Source organism: Mauremys mutica, chromosome 9 (assembly GCF_020497125.1).
Source record: "Mauremys mutica isolate MM-2020 ecotype Southern chromosome 9, ASM2049712v1, whole genome shotgun sequence".
In the NCBI taxonomy this organism is placed as follows: domain Eukaryota; kingdom Metazoa; phylum Chordata; order Testudines; family Geoemydidae; genus Mauremys; species Mauremys mutica.
The window spans coordinates 99,428,711-99,451,905 of record NC_059080.1 but is presented as its reverse complement, the minus strand read 5'-3'; the positions used below and the strand labels follow the sequence as shown (position 1 = coordinate 99,451,905).

The 23,195-nt window shown below is 45.9% G+C and overlaps 1 protein-coding gene across 2 annotated transcripts in view; it reads left to right on the top strand.

The window, feature by feature from the left end:
* The window catches only part of PSMD1 (proteasome 26S subunit, non-ATPase 1), a 129,196-nt gene that overhangs the window by 91,303 nt on the left and 14,698 nt on the right, over positions 1–23,195 (top strand). For both annotated transcript variants that reach the window (XM_045030085.1, XM_045030084.1), the window contains exon 19: positions 15,047–15,149. In XM_045030085.1, coding sequence (XP_044886020.1) covers positions 15,047–15,149 — 103 coding nt within the window. The remainder of the gene's footprint in view (positions 1–15,046; positions 15,150–23,195) is intronic.

Below are 23,195 nucleotides of genomic sequence, written 5' to 3'. Positions count from 1 at the left end.
ACAAAATGCCTGGCAGCAGTGGCCACAATTTAAGAAGACAAGGAATCCACATCTACCTGGCTGAAAAGGGGCAGTCCCAACAGCAGACTGTGACAGCCTTGCAATACCTCCTTTTCCTGTTCTCTCAACTAGGTCTTCTGGTGAACTATGAAAAACCATTTCCTCACATGATCACAGCTGATAAAGTTGATATGAGCTTTAATCAGCTAAAGATTGGCAAGAGTCTACCTGCCAGAGGACAGGTACCAGCCCCTCCAGTGAGTGGTAAAAGACCCGTGGGCTAGTCCCAACAACAGTAAGTAGGTGCCTGTGACATTTAGGCCACATGTCAGCATGCACATACATGATGCTGCTTGCCAGACTTCACCTACGACCTTTACAACTGTGGCTCCCCTGGCAGCTGTCTCATGAACAGGAGGATCAGTCTTGCCTCAAGTCCCACGAGAGCTCACTTGGTGGCTAGATTCGGTAATTGAGAAAGGGGTGCCATTTTCTGTTCTCTTCACAACAATGACTCTTAGCACAGATGCATCAAGAAGAGGCTGGGGCACCCACCTGACCCATCTGCAAATGCAAGGCACATGGTCTTGAGACAACCTGAAATTTCACAAGTGCATCCTGGAGTCGAGGACTATCAGATTGGCCTGTATAACGTTCCTACTGTTCCACACTAAGGCGGTCTCAGGATTCCAACTAAGCCAATTGATTATTTTAAGTCTTCTTTCTGAAGCTGCGCTCACTGGGAGGAAAGCAGCTTTTGACATCTCCAAAGCTTTGTTCTATTAGTTCAACAGAAATAAACTTTCAGGCTGTCTCCCTGCTTCTCTGTGGCCATATCACGGAGAGCAAGAGGTCAGGCTATCTTGTTTCAGAGACTCTCACTGTGTGAGCCACTTACCATTTCCACCTGCTATTATTTGGCTGGTGAGTCTCTCCCTGTGAAATCAAGGCACACTCTACCAGTGCACTGGCAGCATCTTCCACCTGTTTCAAAAATGTGCCAGTCTCTGAGAGCCCCAAGGCAGCCACGTGGAGCGGCCCACTTCTTTTGTTAAACATTATGCACTTGACATGGCAGCCTGGTTAGATGTCCAGTTTGGGAGAGCAGTACTTCAGTCACTGTTTGACACAGCTGAAACTCCTCACTCTGGCTCTCCAGGGAGGACACCTACAGTCAAATCCACGATGACACATACTTGAAGAAGAAAGAATGGTTACTTAACTTGCAGTAACTGTGGTTCTTCGAGATATTGTACTCAGTGTAGATCCCACAGCCCACCTTCTGTTCCTGCTTTCGCAGTCCTCAGCAACGTGGGTTTCAATTGAGGAAAAGTCATGGCTGTTCCATCCTTTATGCCTTCATATGGGAGCATGAGGCAGCACAGGGTGCATGCCCACCCCAACAAACACCGCTATTTTAAAAAAACAACTTCCAGTCATATGCCTCTACAGTAGGTTCCACACTGATTACAGCCTCTCAAAGAACCCCATTTACTGTAGAGTCGGTAACCATTCTCTATTAAAAAATACATTTCCAGCAGCAGCCCTGGGTAAAATGAACGTTGAGAATGAATGGTTCTGGAAGTAGTTGCTGTCAACTACTAAGCAGAGTCTTGCTTGAATGGCATCATGGTTACTCCACAAGCCTTGTTTGTTAAATGAGTGCATCTGACTGGTTAATTATCCCCTGTTGTTTGGAACTTAATGATTGTTATAAATTATATTTTCCCTCATCTCCCTCTCAGGGCTGCTTACAAACAATATTTTGTTAGTCTTGAAGTTTTAAGCCATCAACATATCTCAAAAGCAATCATCTTTTTGCACTCTTAGTAGAATGGGGCAAATCAGATTTTTTTTTTTAAACCAAAAATTCTAGGGCTGTGTATCCAAACTTTACAGAGCCCCACTTCTGTTTGTTGTATCATTGCATGAACCCACTTTTTCACTTACCCATGAGATTAGATTCAATTCTGTTTTGGAGGTTGAGAGTGCTATAGTTTATAGCCATATCTGCACAATTTATAGTTTGTCTCCTTTAATGTTTGATGTGCTGTTAGTTTTATGACCCATTCCATCTCTTGGGGAGGAAACAAATCTATCACCTAAACACATGCATAAAGCTGTCTCTAATAACCCCAACAACAAACTCTTAGATGATCCCTGTTTCTATCTCTGCATGGGACAGAGTCCTCTTTGAGTGGGAGGGGAGGTCGCCTAATGGAAATATAAATTATGAAAGCATCCTGTGCATTCTTCTGGCAAGTGGACTTCAGTAGTTTAAATAAAATCTTGGCTTTGTTGGACTTCTCTGGAAGTTACAAACTACGTAGCAAACATTGTGCAAAACTGAGAAGATTTCTTTGGAGTCAAAACTTGAATTTTTCCTCCTCGCTGGGAGAAGATGCTTTTTTAAACTCTGCTGTTATGTGTAAGTGTAAAGACCCAAATTAGCTGTCTACCAGCACAGCACAGAACTCCACTTCTCAGTTTATGTCTTGCATGAAACCCACCTTCTCACTTAACCAGGAAGGCAGCAGGAATGGCTTACTTTGTGAAACACAACCTTACACTATAGATGCAATGAGAACATTGAAATACAGATATATGTGACAACTTCATTATATGTGTTAGTAACCTGCAAGGCTGGTTAGGAAAGCAAAGGGGGAGAAACGCTACCTGTCTGACATGTTAAATCTGATTTGCTTTGGGTTTGCTTCGGTATCTTCACAGAATCAGACAGGACAGACTTCAGGTGAAATCAAGAGCTCCAACTTTGGCTTGTTGCATCTCATTCTGACAACTCCTAGCCCTGCTACCAGAACTTCCAGTTCTAATACTGGCGCTTCCAGATCTGTCTGAGGACCAGTGCTGGGCTCTTCCTCTAGATCCAAAATCTCTGAGCCTTGAAGTCTCATGTTGGCATTTTGTTGAGCTCTGACTTGAACACAGATATATGGTGCAGAAAATCTTTCTGGGGAGGCGTAATAATTAATAATAATCCCCCCAGCATGGAAAACCTGTGCTTAAAGTAAAAACTTCCCATTGCAGGTCTCTTGCAGCAGCATTATTCTGTGACACAAGTCCTCCAATCCTGGACTGTTACCCTGGCCCCTGTTATGGACCGTTTGGCAATCAGATCTGCTTACCAGCCTCTAATAGAAGGGTCTTCAGTGTTTGCACATTCTGTTGTGAAAATTTTTTGAAAGCACTAAATATGTATTTTCACCTATTTGGGAGTTGCCGCTGTTTTGTGACTTAAATCCTAATGCTCATGACATTAATAAAATCGCCATTTGAACCTCTATCCCTCAGATCGGTGTTCCGTGCAGTGATGACCTCAGCCAGGAGAGTCTGTGAGATCCAAGTCTTGAGGGCCAACCCTCTTTTATACAGAGAGCCATTAGGGGAAGGTGACTTTGTGCAGCACCCTAAATAGCTGACTAAAGTGATTTCTAATTTCCATTTTAACCAGTCCATTAATCTCCATATATTCTTCCCTAAACTTCACTTAGCACCAGAAGAGGCTAGGTTGAATAGGTTAGATGTTATGCTCTTAGCTTTTATTTAGATAGGGCAAAGCCCATATGAAAATTGCCTAGATTAGACTGAGTTTATGTGGATAAATCTGAGGGGGATGGAAAGCAGTGGCATAACATCTCTGATCATGGATTTTCTGATGGCTAAAACTTTGTGTGCTGTCTTATCTATTAGGCATTTGCAAAGCACCAGTCACCATTGTAAGGTATCAAGGTTCTTCATCATACACAAGCATTATGATCACCTACTTTGCAGGTGTCCCTGTGTCTGAAAGTCTTAAAACACATACTTCACCTTATCTAAATACACTACGGAATTACTCCGATTTTACAGAATTCAAATTTTGGCAACAGATTGTATAAAGTCAAGTGCATGCATCCACACTAAGCACATTAATTCGGCGGTGTGCATCCATAGTGCGGAGGCTAGCGTCGACTTCCGGAGTGTTGCACTGTGGGTAGTTATCCCATAGTTCCCGCAGTCACCCCCGCCCATTGGAGTTCTGGGTTGAGATCCCAGTGCCTGATGGGGCAAAAAATATTGTCGCAGGTGGTTCTGGGTACATGTCGTCAGGCCCCCCTCTCCCTCCCTCCCTCTGTGAAAGCAACAGCAGACAATCATTTTGCGCCTTTTTTCCTGGGTTACCTGTGCAGACGCCATACCACGGCAAGCATGGAGCCCTCTTAGCTGACCATCACCGTATGTCTCCTGGGTGCTGACAGACGTGGGACTGCATTGCTACACAGCAGCAGCTCATTGCCTTTTGGCAGCAGACGGTGCATTACGACTGGTATCCGTTGTCATCGTACTCCTGGGTGCTCTTTTAGCCGACCTCGGTGAGGTTAGTCAGGGCGCCTGGGCAGACTTGGGAGTGACTCAGCCAGGTCATTCCCATCTTCTGCCAAGCATCCAGGAGATGATGATGGCTACCAGGTGTGCTGCACCGTCTCCCGGTGAGCACCTAAGAGATGACGATGGCTAGCGGTGGTACTGTACCGTCTCCTGGTGAGCACCTAGGAGATGACGATGGCTAGCGATGGTACTGTACCGTCTCCTGGTGAGCACCTAGGAGATGACAATGGCTAGCAGTCGTAATGTGGCATTTTCTGCCGAGCACCCAGGAGATGACGATGGCTAGCAGTCGTACTGCACCGTCTGCTGCCAGCCTAAGATGTAAAAGATAGATGGAGCGGATCAAAACAAGAAATAGACCAGATTTGTTTTGTATTCATTTGCTCCCCCTACCCTCCATGAAATCAACAGCTTGCTAAACCCAGAGTTTTGAGTTCAATCCTTGAGGGGGCCATTCCGTGTGACAGCAGTTTGTGTTTCTCCTTGATGCAAAGCCACCCCCTTTGTTGATTTTAATTCCCTGTAAGTCATGTTGTCAGTCGCCCCTCCCCAGAGCAATGGCAGGCAATCGTTTCGTGCCTTTTTTCAGTGCAGACGTCATACCACGGCAAGCATGGAGCCTGCTCATCTCAACGCAGCAGTCATGAACATTATAAACACCTCATGCATTATCATGCAGTTTATGTAGAACCAGAACCTGAAAAACCAGGTGAGGAGGAGCTGACGGAAGCGCGGTGACGAGAGTGATGAGGACATGGACACAGAATTCTCTCAAAGCGTGGGCCCCGGCGCTTTGGAGATTATGGTGTTAATGGGGCAGGTTCATGCCGTGGAACGCTGATTCTGGGCCCAGGAAACAAGCACAGAGTGTTGGGACAGCATAGTGTTGCAGGTGTGGGACGATTCCCAGTGGCTGCGAAACTTTTGCATGCGGAAGGGCACTTTCATGGAACATTGTGACTTGCTTTCCCCTGCCCTGAAGCGCCAGAATACCAAGATGAGAGCAGCCCTCACAGTTGAGAAGCGAGTGGCGAAAGCCCTGTGGAAGCTTGCAACGCCAGACAGCTACCGGTCAGTCGGGAATCAATTTGGAGTGGGCAAATCTACTGTGGGGGCTGCTGTGATGCAAGTAGCCAAAGCAATCACTGAGCTGCTGCTATCAAAGGTAGTGACTCAGGGAATCCCATTGCAGCAAAGCCATCTACTATGACCTGCACATTTCCCAAACTTTGGTGGGATGATAGATGGAACCCATATCCCTATCTTGGCACCGGAGCACCAGGGCAACCAGTACATAAACCACAAAGGATACTTTTTCAATGGTGCTGCAAGCACTGGTGGATCAACAGGGACGTTTCACCAACATCAACGTGGGGATGGCCGGGAAGGGTTCATGACGCTCACGTCTTCAGGAACACTACTCTGTTTAAACGGCTGCAGAAAGGGAATTACTTCCCAGACCAGAAAATAACCATTGGGGATGTTGACATGCCTATAGTTATCCTTGGGGACCCAGCCTGCCCCTTAATGCCCTGGCTCATGAAGCCATACACAGGCAGCCTGGACAGTAGTCAGGAGCTGTTCGACAACAGGGTGAGCAAGTGCAGAACGGTGGTAGAATGTGCATTTGGCCGTTTAAAGGCGCGCTGGCGCACTTTACTGAGTCACTCAGACCTCAGCAAAACCAATATTCCCATTGTTTTTGCTGCTTGCTGCGTGCTCCACAATCTCTGTGAGAGTAAGGGGGAGACGTTTATGGTGGGGTGGGAGGTTGAGGCAAATCGCCTGGCCTTTGATTACGCGCAGCCAGCGATTAGAAGAGCACACCAGGAAGCGCTGTGCCTCAGAGAAGCTTTGAAAACCAGTTTCATGACTGGCCAGGCTACAGTGTGACAGTTCTGTTTGTTTTTCCTTGATGAAAACCTACCCCCTGGGTTGACTCATTCCCTGTAAGCCACCCACCCTCCCTCCTTCGATCACAGCTTGCTTGCAAAGGAAATAAAACAGGAGTACTTGTGGCACCTTAAAGACTAACAAATTTATTGTAGCATGAGCTTTCGTGAGCTAAAGCTCACTTCTTCGGATGCATAGAATGGAACACACAGACAGGAGATATTTATACATACAGAGAACATGAAAAGGTGGAAGTATGCATACCAACAGGCAGAGTCTAATCAATTGAGATGAGCTATCGTTAGCAGGAGGAAAAAAAACTTTTTGAAGTGATAATTAAGATGGCCCATAGAAGGTGTGAGGAGAACTTAACATAGGGAAATAGATTCAATTGGTGTAATGACCCAACCATTCCCAGTCTTTATTTAGACCACAGTTAATGGTATCTAGTTTGCATATTAATTCAAGTTCAGCAGTCTCTCTTTGGAGTCTGTTTTTGAAGTTTTTTTGTTGCAAAATTGCCACCTTCAAGTCTGTCACTGAGTGGTTAGGAAGGTTGAAGTGTTCTCCCACTGGTTTTTGAATGTTATGATTCCTGATGTCAGATTTGTGTCCATTTATTCTTTTGCGTAGAGACTGTCATTCAAAAATTCAAAACATTCAAAAACCAGTGGGAGAACACTTCAACCTTCCTAACCACTCAGTGACAGACTTGAAGGTGGCAATTTTGCAACAAAAAAACTTCAAAAACAGACTCCAAAGAGAGACTGCTGAACTTGAATTAATATGCAAACTAGATACCATTAACTGTGGTCTAAATAAAGACTGGGAATGGTTGGGTCATTACACCAATTGAATCTATTTCCCTATGTTAAGTTCTCCTCACACCTTCTATGGGCCATCTTAATTATCACTTCAAAAAGTTTTTTTTCCTCCTGCTAACGATAGCTCATCTCAATTGATTAGACTCTGCCTGTTGGTATGCATACTTCCACCTTTTCATGTTCTCTGTATGTATAAATATCTCCTGTCTGTGTGTTCCATTCTATGCATCCGAAGAAGTGAGCTTTAGCTCACGAAAGCTCATGCTACAATAAATTTGTTAGTCTTTAAGGTGCCACAAGTACTCCTGTTTTTTTTGCGGATACAGACTAACACGGCTGCTACTCTGAAAAAAGGAAATAAAGTCACTCTCGTTTAAAAACCATGTATTCTTTATTAATTGATTATAAAAATAGGGAGAGAACTGACAAGGTAGCCCAGGTGGGGTGTGGAAGGAGGGAAGGAAAAAGCCACTTCAAAACTTGTTGAATGCCAGCCTTCTGTTGCTTGGTCTGTCCACTGGGGTGGAGTCGTTGGGTCCCCGGAGCCTCCCCCGCATTCTTGGGTGAGGAGGCTATGGAAATTGGGGAGGAGGGAGGGTGGTTAAACAGGGGCTGCAGCGGCACTCTGTGATCCTGTGCCGTTCCTGAAGCTCCACCAGACGCCAGAGCATGTCCATTTGATCCCGCAGTAGCCCCAGCATTGCATCCTGTTTCCTCTGATCTTCCTGCCGCCACCTCTCATCTCGATTGCCCCTCCTGTCCTCAGCGCTAATCCCCTCGTCAGGGAGGAGTACAGAAATCAATTTTTAAGAGCCCTTTATACTGAAGTAAATGGCTTCGTTGTGTGGACGGGTGCAGGGTTAATTCGATTTAACGCTGCTAAACTTGATATAAACTCATAATGTAGACCAGGCCTAAAGCAACTTCCCTAGAAAGTCTGATGAATAGTTACAGAGAGATGCATTTCCACTGCCCAGTATTCTATCTGTACCTTTATGAAGTGTTCCTCTCGATTTGACAGCTAGGTCTGATTCCCAATGCTGGAGAACAACTAACTAGCATTAACAAATCTCTAAAGGAGGGAAGTGCAAGAACAACTAATTAATCTCCCCAGCTGTGGGATCTGTAGTGACACTACTCAAAGGGGAAAGGTGCATATACACAGTAACTTAAGCTCTTCAAGCCATAAACTTGTATTGATCCACCCACTCCCTATTTTCAAAACCTTACTCTTTTCTGAGGTGGGTTGGAGCCACAGCTCCCTAAATAATCTTGACCTTGAATGTTTGGTTGGTTTTGTGGGGCGGGATTGTGCACATTGCACCAATTGGCAACAGCTGTCTTCAGTGTGCTGCTGCTTCTCAATGACTAAACACTCCCTTCTTCATAGTAAACAATCTTTGAAAGTCTGTTTATGATGTAGGATGATCATTAAGCGGGGGCGGGGAAGGAGAGTTGATTTTCATGCATTTTAAAAAAATGTATTTACCAGAAAGTTGCAAATGAACCATTTCATTTAGTCTTGCATCAAACAAAATGTCAGAGTTCTGTGTTTTGTTCTTGTGTTCGAAGCATGTGTCCTCAGGTATGTGAGCCTGGGTTATTTCCTCAGCATTTCCGATATTGCTTGTTGATAGTTTAGCTGTCAGTGAAATGATGGCCTATAGTTTTGGCCTTTTTTAATGATCAAGATGGTAAATGGTTGTATATTATTGCCAGAGATTAAATGAGTCACTGCTCAAATGTTTTGGGTTACCTCCAGGAGAACACAAAATAAATTTTGAGCAGACTTTTCTAAATACTATAAAACTTGAAAGTGCCGAGAAATACTATGGGGGGTGAGAAACGAGGCTTAAAAAAATTATTTATTAACTGTCATGTGCTGCTCATTGTGACATCTGAGAACATGATTTGAATTGAAAACAAGGAACAGATTAAAGTAAATTGCCCTCAATAGCCAGCACCTACCTACCTCACTGTACTGCTCCAGTCCATCCTGAGAGAAACCTCACCAGCAGGAGTCGGTCAGTCCTTGACCAGACAGATGTATCTTGCACTGCTCTGTAACGGTCTGCCAACTCTTGACCTTGTAGATCTACAGCTGGAAACCTCTGACTGAAAACACCCTGATGGAGTCCTGCTGTCACGTGTTCATATCTAGGAACTGCCAGCAAAAGTGCCTCAACCCAAATACTACTGAAGATGACCATGCACGTAAACTGTCAGATCAGCTCTTGGATAAATAATTTGGGTAAATATCACCCCTGGTATTTACCCATGGCCAGAATGACTACCACTGCAGGAGTCAATGTCTTGCATTTCAGGTAGTAAACAGCATACCAACTTGATCTGAAATAGTTTCATTCTAGCTATTAGACATTAATTAATTAACAGCTGCTCTGTGACCATTCCACATAGGCCATATTGTTTCATATGGAGGTCTGATATAAGTGGCCTCATAAAGTTAGTGACAGCAGGATGACTTTTATTCTAGTTTGGTTCCTTGCACTCCTCATGCCATGGCTAACCCTGCTGGACCGGCTCTGCTCTTGTGATGACATTGCTCACAGGTTCTTGGTTCAGGCTTGGTGTTAATGCATTTGATTCGTATGTTCTAGTTAATTAAAAGAAGTGTATTTAATGTGTGTGAGTGTCAGCAGCATAAACCATCTACAGACTGTTTGCGACTAAGGTTTGTTGGGCTTTGATGCACAGCCGGAAGCGAATAACTTCCTGCCCCTGCCCCAAGATCTGCCTCTCATTTCCCAAACCAGGCCTTTCTGGCCTGTACACAGAGGCGCTTCACTGTCAGACTTCAGACGCCAGTGTGAACATTAGCAGCTCTGCTGAATGTCTCTTTGCTTCATGCAGTGTCTGTTTCTCTGACGATTTGATTACTGTGTAAATTCCAGATTAAAGCCCACGTGGCTAGCAATTTTGCAGAGCTTGGTAGCAACTGTCAGTTTTTACAAATAATCTGAACCCAAAAAACAGGGCCCAGAGCCACAGGAATGAGGTGACAATACTGCATACGAGAGGCAATCTGATATTCAAACTAGTCTCTTCAACATACTGTTCTGCTCCATTTTCTATAGTTCTGTATATGTCCCTGTTTGTTTGAGATAGCACTGAAAGAGGCCAAAACCAGTGCTTGCTGCTTCCTTTTGAAAACATTTGTTCACTTTGTCCCAATGAATGCCATCGAAGCCATATTTCTTATAATTGAAAACCAAGGGTAGATTCCAAAGGAGACAGCTGTTAAGACCCACACTACCTCAGATCCTGTGACTAGGAAGAGCAATTAGAAATATTCCACTAAATGCAAATGGATGTCTTTTTGCAGGGCACAAGAGATCTGGCATAATAAACGAGTCAAAGCATTTATATTAAAAAAAAAAAAAAGATTTCTAAGCCCTGGTACACAATTTTACATTTATAAAACTCATGATAGCATAACAAAAATAAATAAAACATAAAATAGAGGGGATTTTTTTGGTCCAAGGTATCTTAAATACTGAGAGTACATTGTGTGTATGTGTTTAATGTATATATACATTTTTAAATTGCTTCCTTGTTTTAGCATTCACAGCCTTAAGGAAACTTACGTCCTTTCATGTTTTTAAAAAAACAAAACAATTCTCAATATGAGGGGGAATTGGCTGAGGAAGAATCTTATTAACAAGAACTTGGCTTGATTTACTGTTCTCTTGGAAAGAGTGAATAACAAGAGTAATTGCATCCTACTGAAGTCTCTACCTTCTGTCCTTCCTAAGAAATGTTTTGTTGTTCAGCTGCATTGCCCTTTGTTTAAAGATGGCTGATCTGTCACTCGGTTATGAGGGGTGGCTCCAGGCACCAGAATGCCAAGCGCGTGCCTGGGGCGGCAAGCCCCGGGGGGTGCTCTGCCGGTCACCGTGAGGGCGGCAGGCAGGTTGCCTTCAGCGGCATGCCTGCGGAGGGTCCGCTGGTCCCATGGCTTCGGCAGACCTCCCGCAGGCGTGCCGCCGAATCTGCGGGACTGGGGACCTCCTGCAGGCTGCCACCGAATCCACAGGACCGGGGACCTCCCGCAGGCAAGCCACCGAAGGCAGCCTGCCTGCAGTGCTTGAGGCGGCAAAATATCTAGAGCCGCCCCTGTTGGTTATGAGTGTAATGTGTGTTGAGAACAAAAGAAAAGTAGTGAATGCTGTTACATGTGTGTTGAACAAATGGTGGTTACGAATACGAATGGGTGTGTCCTTCACCATGATAAGGGTCTAGAGCAGGGGTTCTCAACCTTTTTCTTTCTGAGGCTCACCTAACATGCTATAAAATCTCCATGGCCCACCTGTGCCACAATAACTGGTTTTCTGCATATAAAAGCCAGTGCTGGCGTTAGGAGGTAGCAAGCTGGGCAGTTGCCTGGGGCCCCATGCCGCAGGGGGCTCTGCAAAGCTACATTGCTCAGGCTTTGGCTTCAGCCCCGGGTGGTGGGGCTCAGAGCCCCGGGCTTCAGCCCCATGTAATGGGGTTTTGGCTTTCTGCCTTGGGCCCAAGTGAGTCTAATGCTAGCCCTGCTTGGTGGACCCCCTGAAACCTGCCCAGACCCCTTGTAGAGAACCACTTAGGGGTATGCAGAGATCAACCCTGGGTATATCAACCCAGTTCTCTAACAGGCTACATAAAAAGCACTACTGAAGTCAGTACAAACTAAAATTTCATACAAAGACTTGTTTATACTGCTGTATATGCTACACACTGAAATGTAAGTACAATATTTATATTCCAATTGATTTATTTTATAATTAGATGGTAAAAATGAGCAAGCAAGCAAATTTTTTCAGTACTAGTGCGCTGTGACACTTTTGTATTTTTATGTCTGATTTTGTAAGCAAGCAGTTTATAAGTGAGGTGGAACTTGCCGGGGGCGGGGGTATGCAAGACACATCAGACTCCTGAAACGGGTACAGTCGTCTGGAAAGTTTGAGAGCCACTGGTCCAGAGCTCCTCCTCCAGATTAAGTGCGGTGACTTCTAAAGGAGCTGATTGCTATTATAAATGGAATTAATTGTCAGAAGGGCAAGGAAAGAGGACGGGGTACAGTGCACTTTTCCTTTAAGGCAGCTGTGATTCAGACAGCACCGTGTGTTTTTTCTGTCCGAGAAAAACCTTTCTGTATGGAACACTACACTGGCTAAGGCACAGTTTCTAAACCAAAGCGTGACCCATCCACAGTCACTGACTAAACTGTCTTTAAAATGAGCTGGCCTGAACCAATTTTAAAACTAACTCAGGTAACATGGATTTAGTTCCAGTGTAGCTGGGGCTTCTGTAGACTTTCAGAAACAGCAACTGAAAGAAAACAAATATTTGTTTGGATAGAATCCCATTTCCTTTGTAAGTATCAATGAATCAGCTGTGTTGAGAGACAGCATGTCATGTTTGGAAAGAGACCCTGGATAATTCCACAGTTCTCTAACTATAGTTTTCCCAACAGCTTCTTAACACCTCTAGTCCAGAATTTGCGCCCTGAAGTGTAGTGGAGAAATCATTCGCTATCAGTTTGGAACAAAAGATTGAGTTCTTTTAGCTTTGAAGTCTGGTGTTTCCAGTTTCACGTGGTGTTTTGAGCCTCCTGTGAACATTTTTACTATAAAGTCTAGCAATATTTTAATGGTAAAGTATCTCTTGGATTCCAGTCCTATCCTGATCCTCACCCACTATGATCGTTTTCTTCCAACCTTGTTGAATCTTGGTCTAATAAAATGTAATTCCTAACACGGTTTGCTGGTTTGTTGACTTCAGGACTTTTCAGACTAAGGTCAGAAGGGACCATTGTGATCATAAAGTCTGAGTCATGTTAATGGTCTTTCTATTGGTGGAAAAATCTTTCTTTGGATATTTTTTTCTCATGGGATCCAGGTGGCGAATCTAATAGTCTGAACTCAGTACTAGGAGCCAGGATCTCCTGACTTCTAATCCTACTTCTGGCATTTCATATTCTGGTCTTCACTAGACAAGGAAATAGAGATACTGATTGCAACAATTACTCTTGTCCTTGCACCATTCAGTATATCCACATAGCTGTTCTGATGCATTCCTGCCCAGTACACATTCTATCCATGGTTTCACTAATGGCAGGGGCGGCTCCAGGCCTCAGCACGCCAAGCGCGTGCTTGGGGTGGCAAGCCGCGGGGGGCGCTCTGCTGGTCGCCGGGAGGGCGGCAGGCGTCTCCGGTGGACCTCCTGCAGACGTGCCTGTGGAGGGTCCGCTGGTCCCGCGGCTTCGGTGGAGCATCCGCAGGCACGCCTGCGGGAGGTCCACCGGAGCCGCGGGACCGGCGACCGGCAGAGCGCCCCCCGCGGCATGCTGCCGTGCTTGGGGCGGCAAAATGGCTAGAGCCGCCCCTGACTAATGGATAATGGGTCTTCTGAAGAACTGTTGCTGGGAGCAAGGAAATTTGATAACTTCAAAACATGAAGCGTTGTGGGATGGAGCGAGGAGGCACCGGTTGAACTAGTGCGGTTCCAGTGCTTGAGGTCTCCTGTACACACTGCGTAGAAACTACAATTGTACATTGTTCCCCAATCAGGCGCACCTGAGCTGAAATCCTTGTTCCAAGTCTTACCAACAATTTGTTCTAGTAATTATTGGTTATAAAATACCTAAGAAGGCAGCTGTGGGTGGAAGATGAGCGGTTGAATGTCGTAATTTCCATGACATGGGACATTGTCAAAAACTTGTTCCATTTCGAAAGGAAGAAAAATAGAAATGTCAAGATCTCTGCAGAATGGAAATCTGAAAAAAGTAATTTTAAATACTCATTGTTTTGTTTCCAAAATTCTAAGCTCCCAGCTCCCCATCAGCCCTGTCCCAAAGCAGGGAGCCTGGAAACTCTGAGAGCCCCCAGGTTTTCCAGGCTCGTGGTGCCGAGCAGGGAGTCTGGAAGACCTGGGATCTCCAGGCCTGGAGCAGTCCTCATGGCAGGGTTGCCTCAGAGCCAGGGGTCCTGGAAGCCCAGGCTCCCCAGCAGCCTGCCAGGGGTGCTGGCAGAAAGCAAGGCCAGGTTTTGTCAGAACACAGCCTGTGTTTATAGGAAGTTCCTTGAAACAATTTTTTGTGGAACATTTTGGTTTCAACAAACCGGCATTTTCCATCAAAAACTGGTTTTGCTGGAAAACTCCTGACCTGCTCCAGCCACGGTGTGTCTTACGAGCAGGCTCAAGGCATTCCAAGCAATGGCATGCTGCTCGGCCCTTTTGCTTACTTGTGGGCATGAATACTGTGTGTCAGCAGAAATACGAGGGTCTCTTTTGAACACTCATCAATGGGGGCAAGGTTACTGATTGGTCTGGACTGTTCTCTGGAGAAGAAGGTCCTCTGGGAAAATGTTTAATGGGTATTGGGAAGTATGTTATGGCAGGAAGTGATCATCAGCTCTTGATAGAGTTTTAAAACTGCGTTTAAAACATTGGAAATCTCACTGGGGATCAGCTGTTGTTTCTGGCTGTCTCCACAGTAGCTTTACTGCCTTAGCAGATATATCTGCCCACTTACCTGCAGCTGTAGTGAGTACCTGGAAAGAGGACTTTGGGGATTACCAACAGCAAAATGAACCATGGGGAAAGAAGCCTGCTCAAACCACCCTCTAGTCATGCCTGGGATGGTGGAAGTCTTTTTGATGGGTCCTTTTCAGTCCCTGGGTATGGTGGGCCTAGATACAGTTTGTGAGGGCCTATCTCAGAAACAGGAGATGAAGGGAAACTAGTGCTACCATCAGATGTCTTGTCTCCTCTGGAGATAAATAAAAGAATCCTAGTTGTTTGACTTGCCTCTTTCTAGTGTGATTGAATGTGATTGAACCCTTACAGAGGAAGGACTTCCTGTTTTCTTTGGCTAGCTTTTCTGTTACTGGTGTGAATCAATATTTTAACCTCCTGTTTGCTTTCTCCTTTTACAGGTCAGCCAGTTCAGACAGCTCTATTCCAAAGTCATTAATGATAAGCATGATGATGTTATGGCCAAGTTTGGAGCAATCCTGGCCCAGGGCATCTTGGATGCAGGTAACTTCCTTTGTATTAAAGCAGTAAAAAGTTCTAAAATTTTGATCAGGGCCGCCAGCAGTGTTCTACATCTCTTGAAGCCGATGGTGAAAAAGATGTGGAAGCCTGGAGTTCTGGCTAATCTAGAGCTATTCATCATTACATGGGGGTTTCACAGGTAGAGGTTTATCATAAAGGGTATGATAGTTACAGGGATATCAGAGCTTCCACAAACCCATTTTCAGGGGGTTTCACCTGACTGCAAAAATAAAACCTGTGCGACACAGTTTCACTGTAAAACTGGTCCAAACTTTAAAGGTAATCCTTTTCCAGATTTCTGCCCAAAGTGTCATTTTCCTTTGAATCAATTTGTCATCCAAAGCCTTGATTTACAGTACGTAAGTGGTGTTTATATGTTGCTTCCTTTCTATTGTAAGTAGTTTCTCCACAAGTCAGTTTGGAAACCTTGTGGTATTTGTGTCTCATCTTTCTTCGGGTTCTGTGTTAAATTATTTTTTAACCCCATTAGTGAGCATGTTTCCTCATTGTTGGGGAAAAGGTTCAGAGAAGGAAGCACAGTTAATTGTATCAGCATTAGTGCAGAAAAGCCAAAGCTATTGTCATCAAAGGGCATCTGCTTCTTATGTCTGTAGCTTGCCAGTTTGCAGAATTTCATTACATGACTGCTAGTGACTAAGTGTTACACCATGGATTTAAACTACTAAAGCCTTTATAACCCCCGGTGCTGAACAACAAGACCTATTAAGGAAAGACTCCATGGAGAAAAGGAAAACAAATTAAAAGATGTGCCCTTTTCTTTCCCAAGAGCTCACTCTTGCAGGGCTCTTATATTTAGTGATATCAGATATTTCTCTTCTTCCAGTGCTTGCTCATGTCAATTCCATTCTAAGTGTGCGCGCCCCATGGGCACAGTCTTTGGAGACTTTTGCCTTAGGGGTATCTGTAGGGTCAGCGGTGGCGCCCTCTGAAGTGCTGCGCTCATGCGTCAGTATATCGGGCACTGCCGGCCCTACGCTCTCTCAGTTCCTTCTTACCACCCGTGGGGGTCAGTCGGAACGCCTCTTTCCCTTACTTTGAAAGTGGTCAGCTGGCTTTTTTTTCTCCTCTCTGTTGTTTAGCTGTAAATAGTTTGTTTATAGTAGTTTAGTCAATCAGTCAGTCAGTTAGGGTCCCAGAGGGGACTTTGCCCCAGGCGAGACATGCCCTGGTCTCCGAGGTTTAAGCCCTGCTCTGACTGCAACAGGCCTATGCCTGTTAGTGACCCGCACGGCAGCTGTTTGAAGTGCCTGAGGAAATCCCAGGTCACCGACATTGCATTCCGGGCTCGCCTAGAGAGAGACGCTGGTCATCTTATAGTTGGCACTTGTCGTCTTCATCACACCGGTCACCATCACTGAGGCCTTGGAGACGCTCTCCAGCTCAGTGCTGCTTTCCCTGCTCTCGGCACCAGTCTGACTATTCCAGGCACCGGTTACCCATGGCGACGGTTAGCCACCAGACCCAGCCTTGGTCTCTGGAGGAAGAGGACTTCTCCGGCATGGCGGGGGGGCTCAGTCCTCATCTAGACAGCAACATGACTTGGTTCCGGAAGGTGCATCCACTGTGGCAATGCTGACCTGGCAACAGGGCCAGTGGCTGATACAGTGGCCCTGTTGAAATGCGTGGGGCATGGCCATTATGGCGATGCTCTTGTTCCCCCAGTCCTTAGTTGCCGCATTGCACAAACCTCAGTCGGCATCGGCAGCATCGGACTCAGTGCAGGACATGCCGATGGGCGCTGCAGTGGAGGAGCAGGTGCCCACCCCAAGACCCCCTTCCCCTATGGGGGAAGATGCCCTGGGCCCTCCCCCGGTAGTGCAGTCATCCTCTTCCTCTGCGGCTGAGGTGGTGGCGGGCCCTCCAGGCTAGTCCACCGGGGCCCTTCAGGGACCCCTCTCACGAGTAACTTCTCGTTCAGGAGGTAAACAGCCTACTGCAAGTGGGGATGGTGGAGGGAGGTCCCTCGGGAAATGAGGGGGAAAGTGTTCTACTCCCCCTATTTCCTGATCCCGAAGGCAAAAGGGGGCCTACATCCCATTCTGGACCTGCGACGGCTCAACAAATACCTCAAGAAGTTAAAGTTTTGCGTGCTATCCCTGGACTCCATTCCCTCCCTAGATCCGGGAGACTGGTACGCTGCTCTTGACTTGAGAGAGGCTTATTTCCATTTCTCTATTTTGCCAGGACACAGACAGTTCCTTTGTTTCATCGTGGGCCAACACCATTTCCAGTTTACGGAGCTCCTCTTTGGCCTATCCTCGGCCTCGCGAGTCTTTACAAAATGTATGGCCCCAGGAGCCGCTTAGGAGATACTGGGGGGGTCCAGGTCTATCCTTATCCCGATGATTGGCTCATCAGGGCAGATCACAGGATCACATGCAGAGCAGCTTTGATCTGGTGCGAGCTACATGCCATGACTTAGGCCTGCTAGTGAATGAAAAGAACTCAACCCTTGTGCCAGTGCAATGGATAGAGTTCATCCGGGCGGTTCTTGACTCCATGTGGGCTAGGGCATTCCTTCTGGAGTCGCGCTTCTGAGCCATGTTGGACGTAATCTCCTGGGAGAGGGATCATCCACTCACCACCACCCGCACCTGCCTATGGGTGTCCTGTTCTCTTCTTCTGCTTTCCTGAAACCCTGTCATTCCTGGTGGCGATAACTTCTGCCCGAAGGGTTTCCGAGATTAGGGCACTCACCTTGGAATCACCTTATACGGTGTTCTTCAAGGACAAGGTCCAGGTGCGACCGCACCCGGCTTCCGGTTCAAGGTGGTTTTGCAGTTTCATACGAGCCAGAACATATTCTTGCAGTCTTCTTTCTAAAGCCTCATAAGTCTGAGGAGAAACAATTTGCACTCCCCGGACATCAGGAGAGCGCTAGCCTTCTACATCGACAGGACCAAACCATTTCGCAAGTCGACTCAGTTGTTCGTCATGGTAGCAGGTAGGACGAAAGGTTGTCCAGTGTCCGCCTAGAGGATTTCATCTTGGATCACCACCTGCATCCGTTTCTACTATGATCAGGCGAAGGTGCCTTCGCTGGCAGTTGTCACCATGCACTCAACTAGAATGCAGGCCTCGGCGGCGGCCTTCCTGGCCCAAGTGCCCATTCTGGATATCTGCAGAGCCTCTACCTTCACGTTCACGTCTCACTACGTGCTTCCCCAACAAGCTCGAGATGATGCTGGCTTCAGTAGAGCAGTGCTGCAAGCTGCACAACCGTGAACTCCGAGCCCACCTCCAGGGATACTGCTTGTGAGTCACCTAGAATGGAATCGACATGAGCAAGCACCCGAAGAAGAAAAACCGGTTACCCACCTTTTGTAGCTGTTATTCTTCAAGATGTGTTGCTCAGGTCCATTCCATTACCCGCCCTCCTACCCTTTTGTCAGAGTTGCCGGCAAGAAGGAACTGAGAGGGCGTAGGGCCGGCGGTGCCTGATATACCAACGCATGAGCACAGCACTCCAGAGGGCGCCCCAGTTGACCCTACAGATACCACTAAGGCAAAAGCCTCCAAAGACTGTGCATGTGGGTGTGCGCACACCTAGAATGGAATGGACGTGAGCAACGCATCTCAAAGAACAACCGTTACGAAAGGAAGGTAATCTTTTTTTTTTTTTTTTTTCCCCTTTACCCCACAATCAAATGTGGCTTCCACCTCCCTGTCCTGTTGTACTAGGGGCCATTTCCCTCCTTGAGTCCTCTCATCCTACTTTGGAGAGCTCGATTCCCAGCACACTTGCTGCAGCTTGGTCAGAGGACTGACACTGTCCTTTATGTTTTAGGACTGTGGCTGGTAGGAGACACTGGCTTCGCTACAGTCACCTTCCTTCCTCTGCCTTCGCCCCTCCCCCTTATCAAACCTGAGCTCCAGCAGCTTGGTTGGCACAAGACTCAAGGCTACTCCCAAACCATAGTCTCCTGTAGTGTAGCATGTTGCCATGAACCCTCAGGCCAGCTGGGTCATAGATTTTCTTTCATAGATGTGGACTTGCCTTGAACTTTATCCCTGTCAGGATCGAGTAAAAAAATTCAAGTAAAATCTTGTTCCCATCTTATTCATTTATCATACAGCAGCTTGGAAGAGAGAGAGAGAGAGAGAGAGAGAGAGAGAGAGAGAAGGTAGGGGGAATGTGTGAAGTAATCACAGGACTGGAAGGGACCTCGAGAGGTCATCTACTCCAGTCCTCTACTCTCATGGCAGGACTAAGTATTATCTAGACCATCTCTGACAGGTGTTTGTCTAACCTGCTCTTAAAAGTCTCCAGTGATGCAGATTCCATAACCTCCCTAGGCAGTTTATTCCAGTGCTTAACCACCATGATAGTCAGGAAGTTTTTCCTAATGTCCAACCTCCTTTGCTGCAATTTAAGCCCATTGCTTCTTGTCCTATCCTCAGAGGTTAAGAAAAACAATTTTTCTTCCTCCTCCTTGTAACAACCTTTTATTTGAAAACGGTTACCATGTCCCCCCTCAGTTTTCTCTTCTGCAGATTGAACAAACCCAGTTTTTTTTCAATCTTCCCTCATAGGTCATGTTTTCTAGACCTTTAATCAATTTTAATTATTCTTCTCCAGACTTTCTCTAATTTGTCCACATCTTTCCTGAAATGTGGCGTCCAGAACTGGACACAATACTCCAGTTGAGGCCTAATCAGCACGGAGTTGAGCGGAGGAATTACTTCTTGTGTCTTGCTTACAATACTCCTGCTAATACATCCCAGAATAATGTTTGCTTCTTTTTGCAACAGTGTTACACTGTTTACTCATATTTAGCTTGTGTTCCACTGTGAGCCCCGGAGCCATATCCTCCTCCCCCAGTAGCGTGAGGGGTAGCTCAGTGGTTTGAGCATTGGCCTGCTAAACCCAGGGTTGTGAGTTCAATCCTTGAGAGGCCCATTTAGGGATGGGGGCAAAAATCTATCTGGGGATTGGTCCTGCTTTGAGCAGGGGGTGGGACTAGATGACCTCCTGAGGTCCCTTCCAACCCTGATATTCTATGACAGCAGTCCTCTCTAGCTGGGTATACCTCAGCCTTGGACATCTCCACTTGAATACGCTCAATGTATGGGTGAATTCAAAGAAAGACACGGGCTACAATTTTCATAACCTGCTACCTCATTCACCAGAGACTCTTCAAAAAGAACATACATTAATCCCTGCATTCCCTTTATTCTCACTGCTCCACTAGAAATGCTTATCAGAAGCAGGGAGGGGCAGAGGCTGAAACTTGAATCACTGTTACAGGCAGAGAAGCTTAGTGTCATCTGCCGTAGCTGGTGCAGTTGAACTTGTAATTCTTTATTGGAAGGAAAAGGGGAGCAATTCTATCCCAGCGACAGGGCTTTGATACAGAGGGCAGCATTTTCAGAGTGCCGGGGAGAGCTGTCAGGTGTCTGTTTGTTTTTTTCCTCCCACAATGAAGTAGTCATTAGACTTGTGGTGTCGCCTGGTTTTAAATCTTCCCCTCGCTACGAGTGAGGAGGAAACACCAGCCAAGGTCGATAAGCCAGCATTTATGTAGTGCCTCCAAAATGCATTTTCTACTCTGGTGGTTGGCTCACAAGCAGCTGCTAACTAAATTGCTCCTGAGTTAAAACTGGCAGTACTGATAATCCTGAGGCTATGAACACACAACCAAGTTAATTTCAGTTTCAACTAAAGAAACAGAAAACACATCTGTGTTAACTAAATGCAAAGAGGGGGGAAATACAGTTGCATTCTAACAGGAAAATACAAACAGAAGTAAAGTACTGATACTTTAAACAAGTCACGTGCAGGCCAGTGCTCTGCCCCTTTCAGAGCCCTGTTTTAGTGTGGATTATCTTCCCCCCTCAGTCAAGAGTGTGGTGGGGGTGAGTGGATAAGGAGTACGCCAAAGATAGTTGAATGGGGCCTTGTGTGTTTTGGATTGTGAACTCCTTGCATCAGGTATCATCTTGGTTTTATGTCCTACCTGTACTATGTATCACAGAGCTCAGAGTTGAAGCTTAACTAATAACGAATGGGTAAGAAGAAGTTAAGATCCACAGGGGTGAGGGCAGGTGGGACCGAGCCATCAGGGATTTTTGGTGTGGTTGTGATGCTAGGAAGACATCTCGGGAGGGTGAGGTAAGAGGGTTCCTTCTGAATTACTTACGGAAGAGCTCACTTTGGATTTGTGCTTGTAAGTCCATCTCAGTATTGTTACCCCCAGTAAACATAGATCTGTCTGGAAATGCTTTTCCCATTTCAAATCTTGCAATAATACATTCAGCTGCACAGAGGGGTTCCCTCATATACCGTCAATTCAGTGCTGCTTTCGACTCCTGTTAGACACGGAAAAAGCACTGCTCCTTTCCCCCGTCCTTGCCCGCATTGTTTACAGAGTCCCAGTTTAAAATCAGACCTTCCATCAGTAACTCTAGCTATTAGAAACACAAGCCATTATATACATTACTACTTTTGCCTACTAGAGGAGTGCTGTCTTTTGTGTTTTATTGCATATGTGAATCACCTCACTGACGCATGCTGACATTGACTCTGCCAGAGGCTTGGTGGTGTATTGGATGAAATATTGACCTTTCTGCTCTGGAGGATTAGCACAGGTTGTCTTCATGCTGTCCTAGGTGAAGTAAACGATGTGCCTCTGCTGAGTTAAAAAATAATCAGCATGGTAGTGTTGGGGGAGCCTTTGGGCATTTTTTCCAGGGGCTGTGAAGTGCCATCACATTGCTGTATGTTGATGTGACCCAGTGATGATGTGCTGAACATCATCATCTTGCACTGGACCATGCTCTCACAGTGTCGTCAGCAAGGGATTTGTCCCATCAGACAAACTTACAACTCGCTGGGAGGAAATCATGGAAGTTAGACCTTGGCTAAACTAAAGGGAAAAGTTGATCTAAGCTACACAATTTGAGTTACGTGAATAGCATAACTTAAATTGACATAGCTTAGATCTACTTACGGTGGGGTCCACACTATGCGGCATCGATAGGAGATGCTCTCCCATCAGCTCTCTTTACTCTTCTCGATCCCGGAGTTGACGGGAGAGCGATTGGTGGTCAGTTTAGCGGACCCACTAAATCAACCACGGATGCGTCAATCACCACAGCATCGATCCTCTGGTAAGTGTAGACAAGCCTTTAGGTGCTTGCCACTTAAGGAGTGAATTCAGTGGGGTATATAACAGCATAACCTAGTTTGTGTTCTTTACTGTTCTGAGTCCATATAAAATCTAGCATAGCAGATCCTGGTTATCTAAGGGTTATGCACTGTAGGTCCAGTAGACTTGGTTGGTAGCAATATAGGTTTGGGGGTGAGTCTTATGGTTATCTAAGGAGCTCTGAAGATGCTCCATGTTGGCCTAGTTAGAAACATCTTCTCTGGCTTGGAATGTGTCCCTTCTGAGTCCGTTGGTGCTGCTGCTTAATCATTAAGGCAATAACTGTTGTGCAATGCAAGGTCCTTCCATCTTTCCTGCTCCCCCACAAAACCGTGTATGTGACTGTGGAGTGTGCATGTATGGAGAGCAGAGAAAATAGCATGAAAGTATCTCTGAGATCTGTCACTCAGACAGGAAATTCCAAAGAGTGGATCATATCATTCCTATGGAAAATAAAATTCCAGTAGTTCGAATAAAACAAGATTAAAGTTGCTTCAGCAATGTGCAGTTGGTTGCTTTTCACAGTCTGTCTTGGGATCATATAGACAGTACCACAGTAAAGTAAAAGTAGGGTGACCAGATGAGAGGGAGAAAATATCGGGTTTGGGGGGTCCGCCAGCGGAGAAAAAAAGAAAAAGAAAAAGGCAAAAAAAAGATTTTATCGGGACGTCTGGTCACCCTAAGTAAAAGCTTAAACTTAGAAAGGGAGAAAAGGCTAGAAACCATGAACGTGCAATGTCTTTATTTGCAGGGATTATGTTTGTGTGCTTGTACAGTGCCTCCCACAGTGGGGTTCTGATCTCTGATTAGAGTGTCTAGCGGCTACTGCAGTACAAATAAATGATAACAATAAACCAAA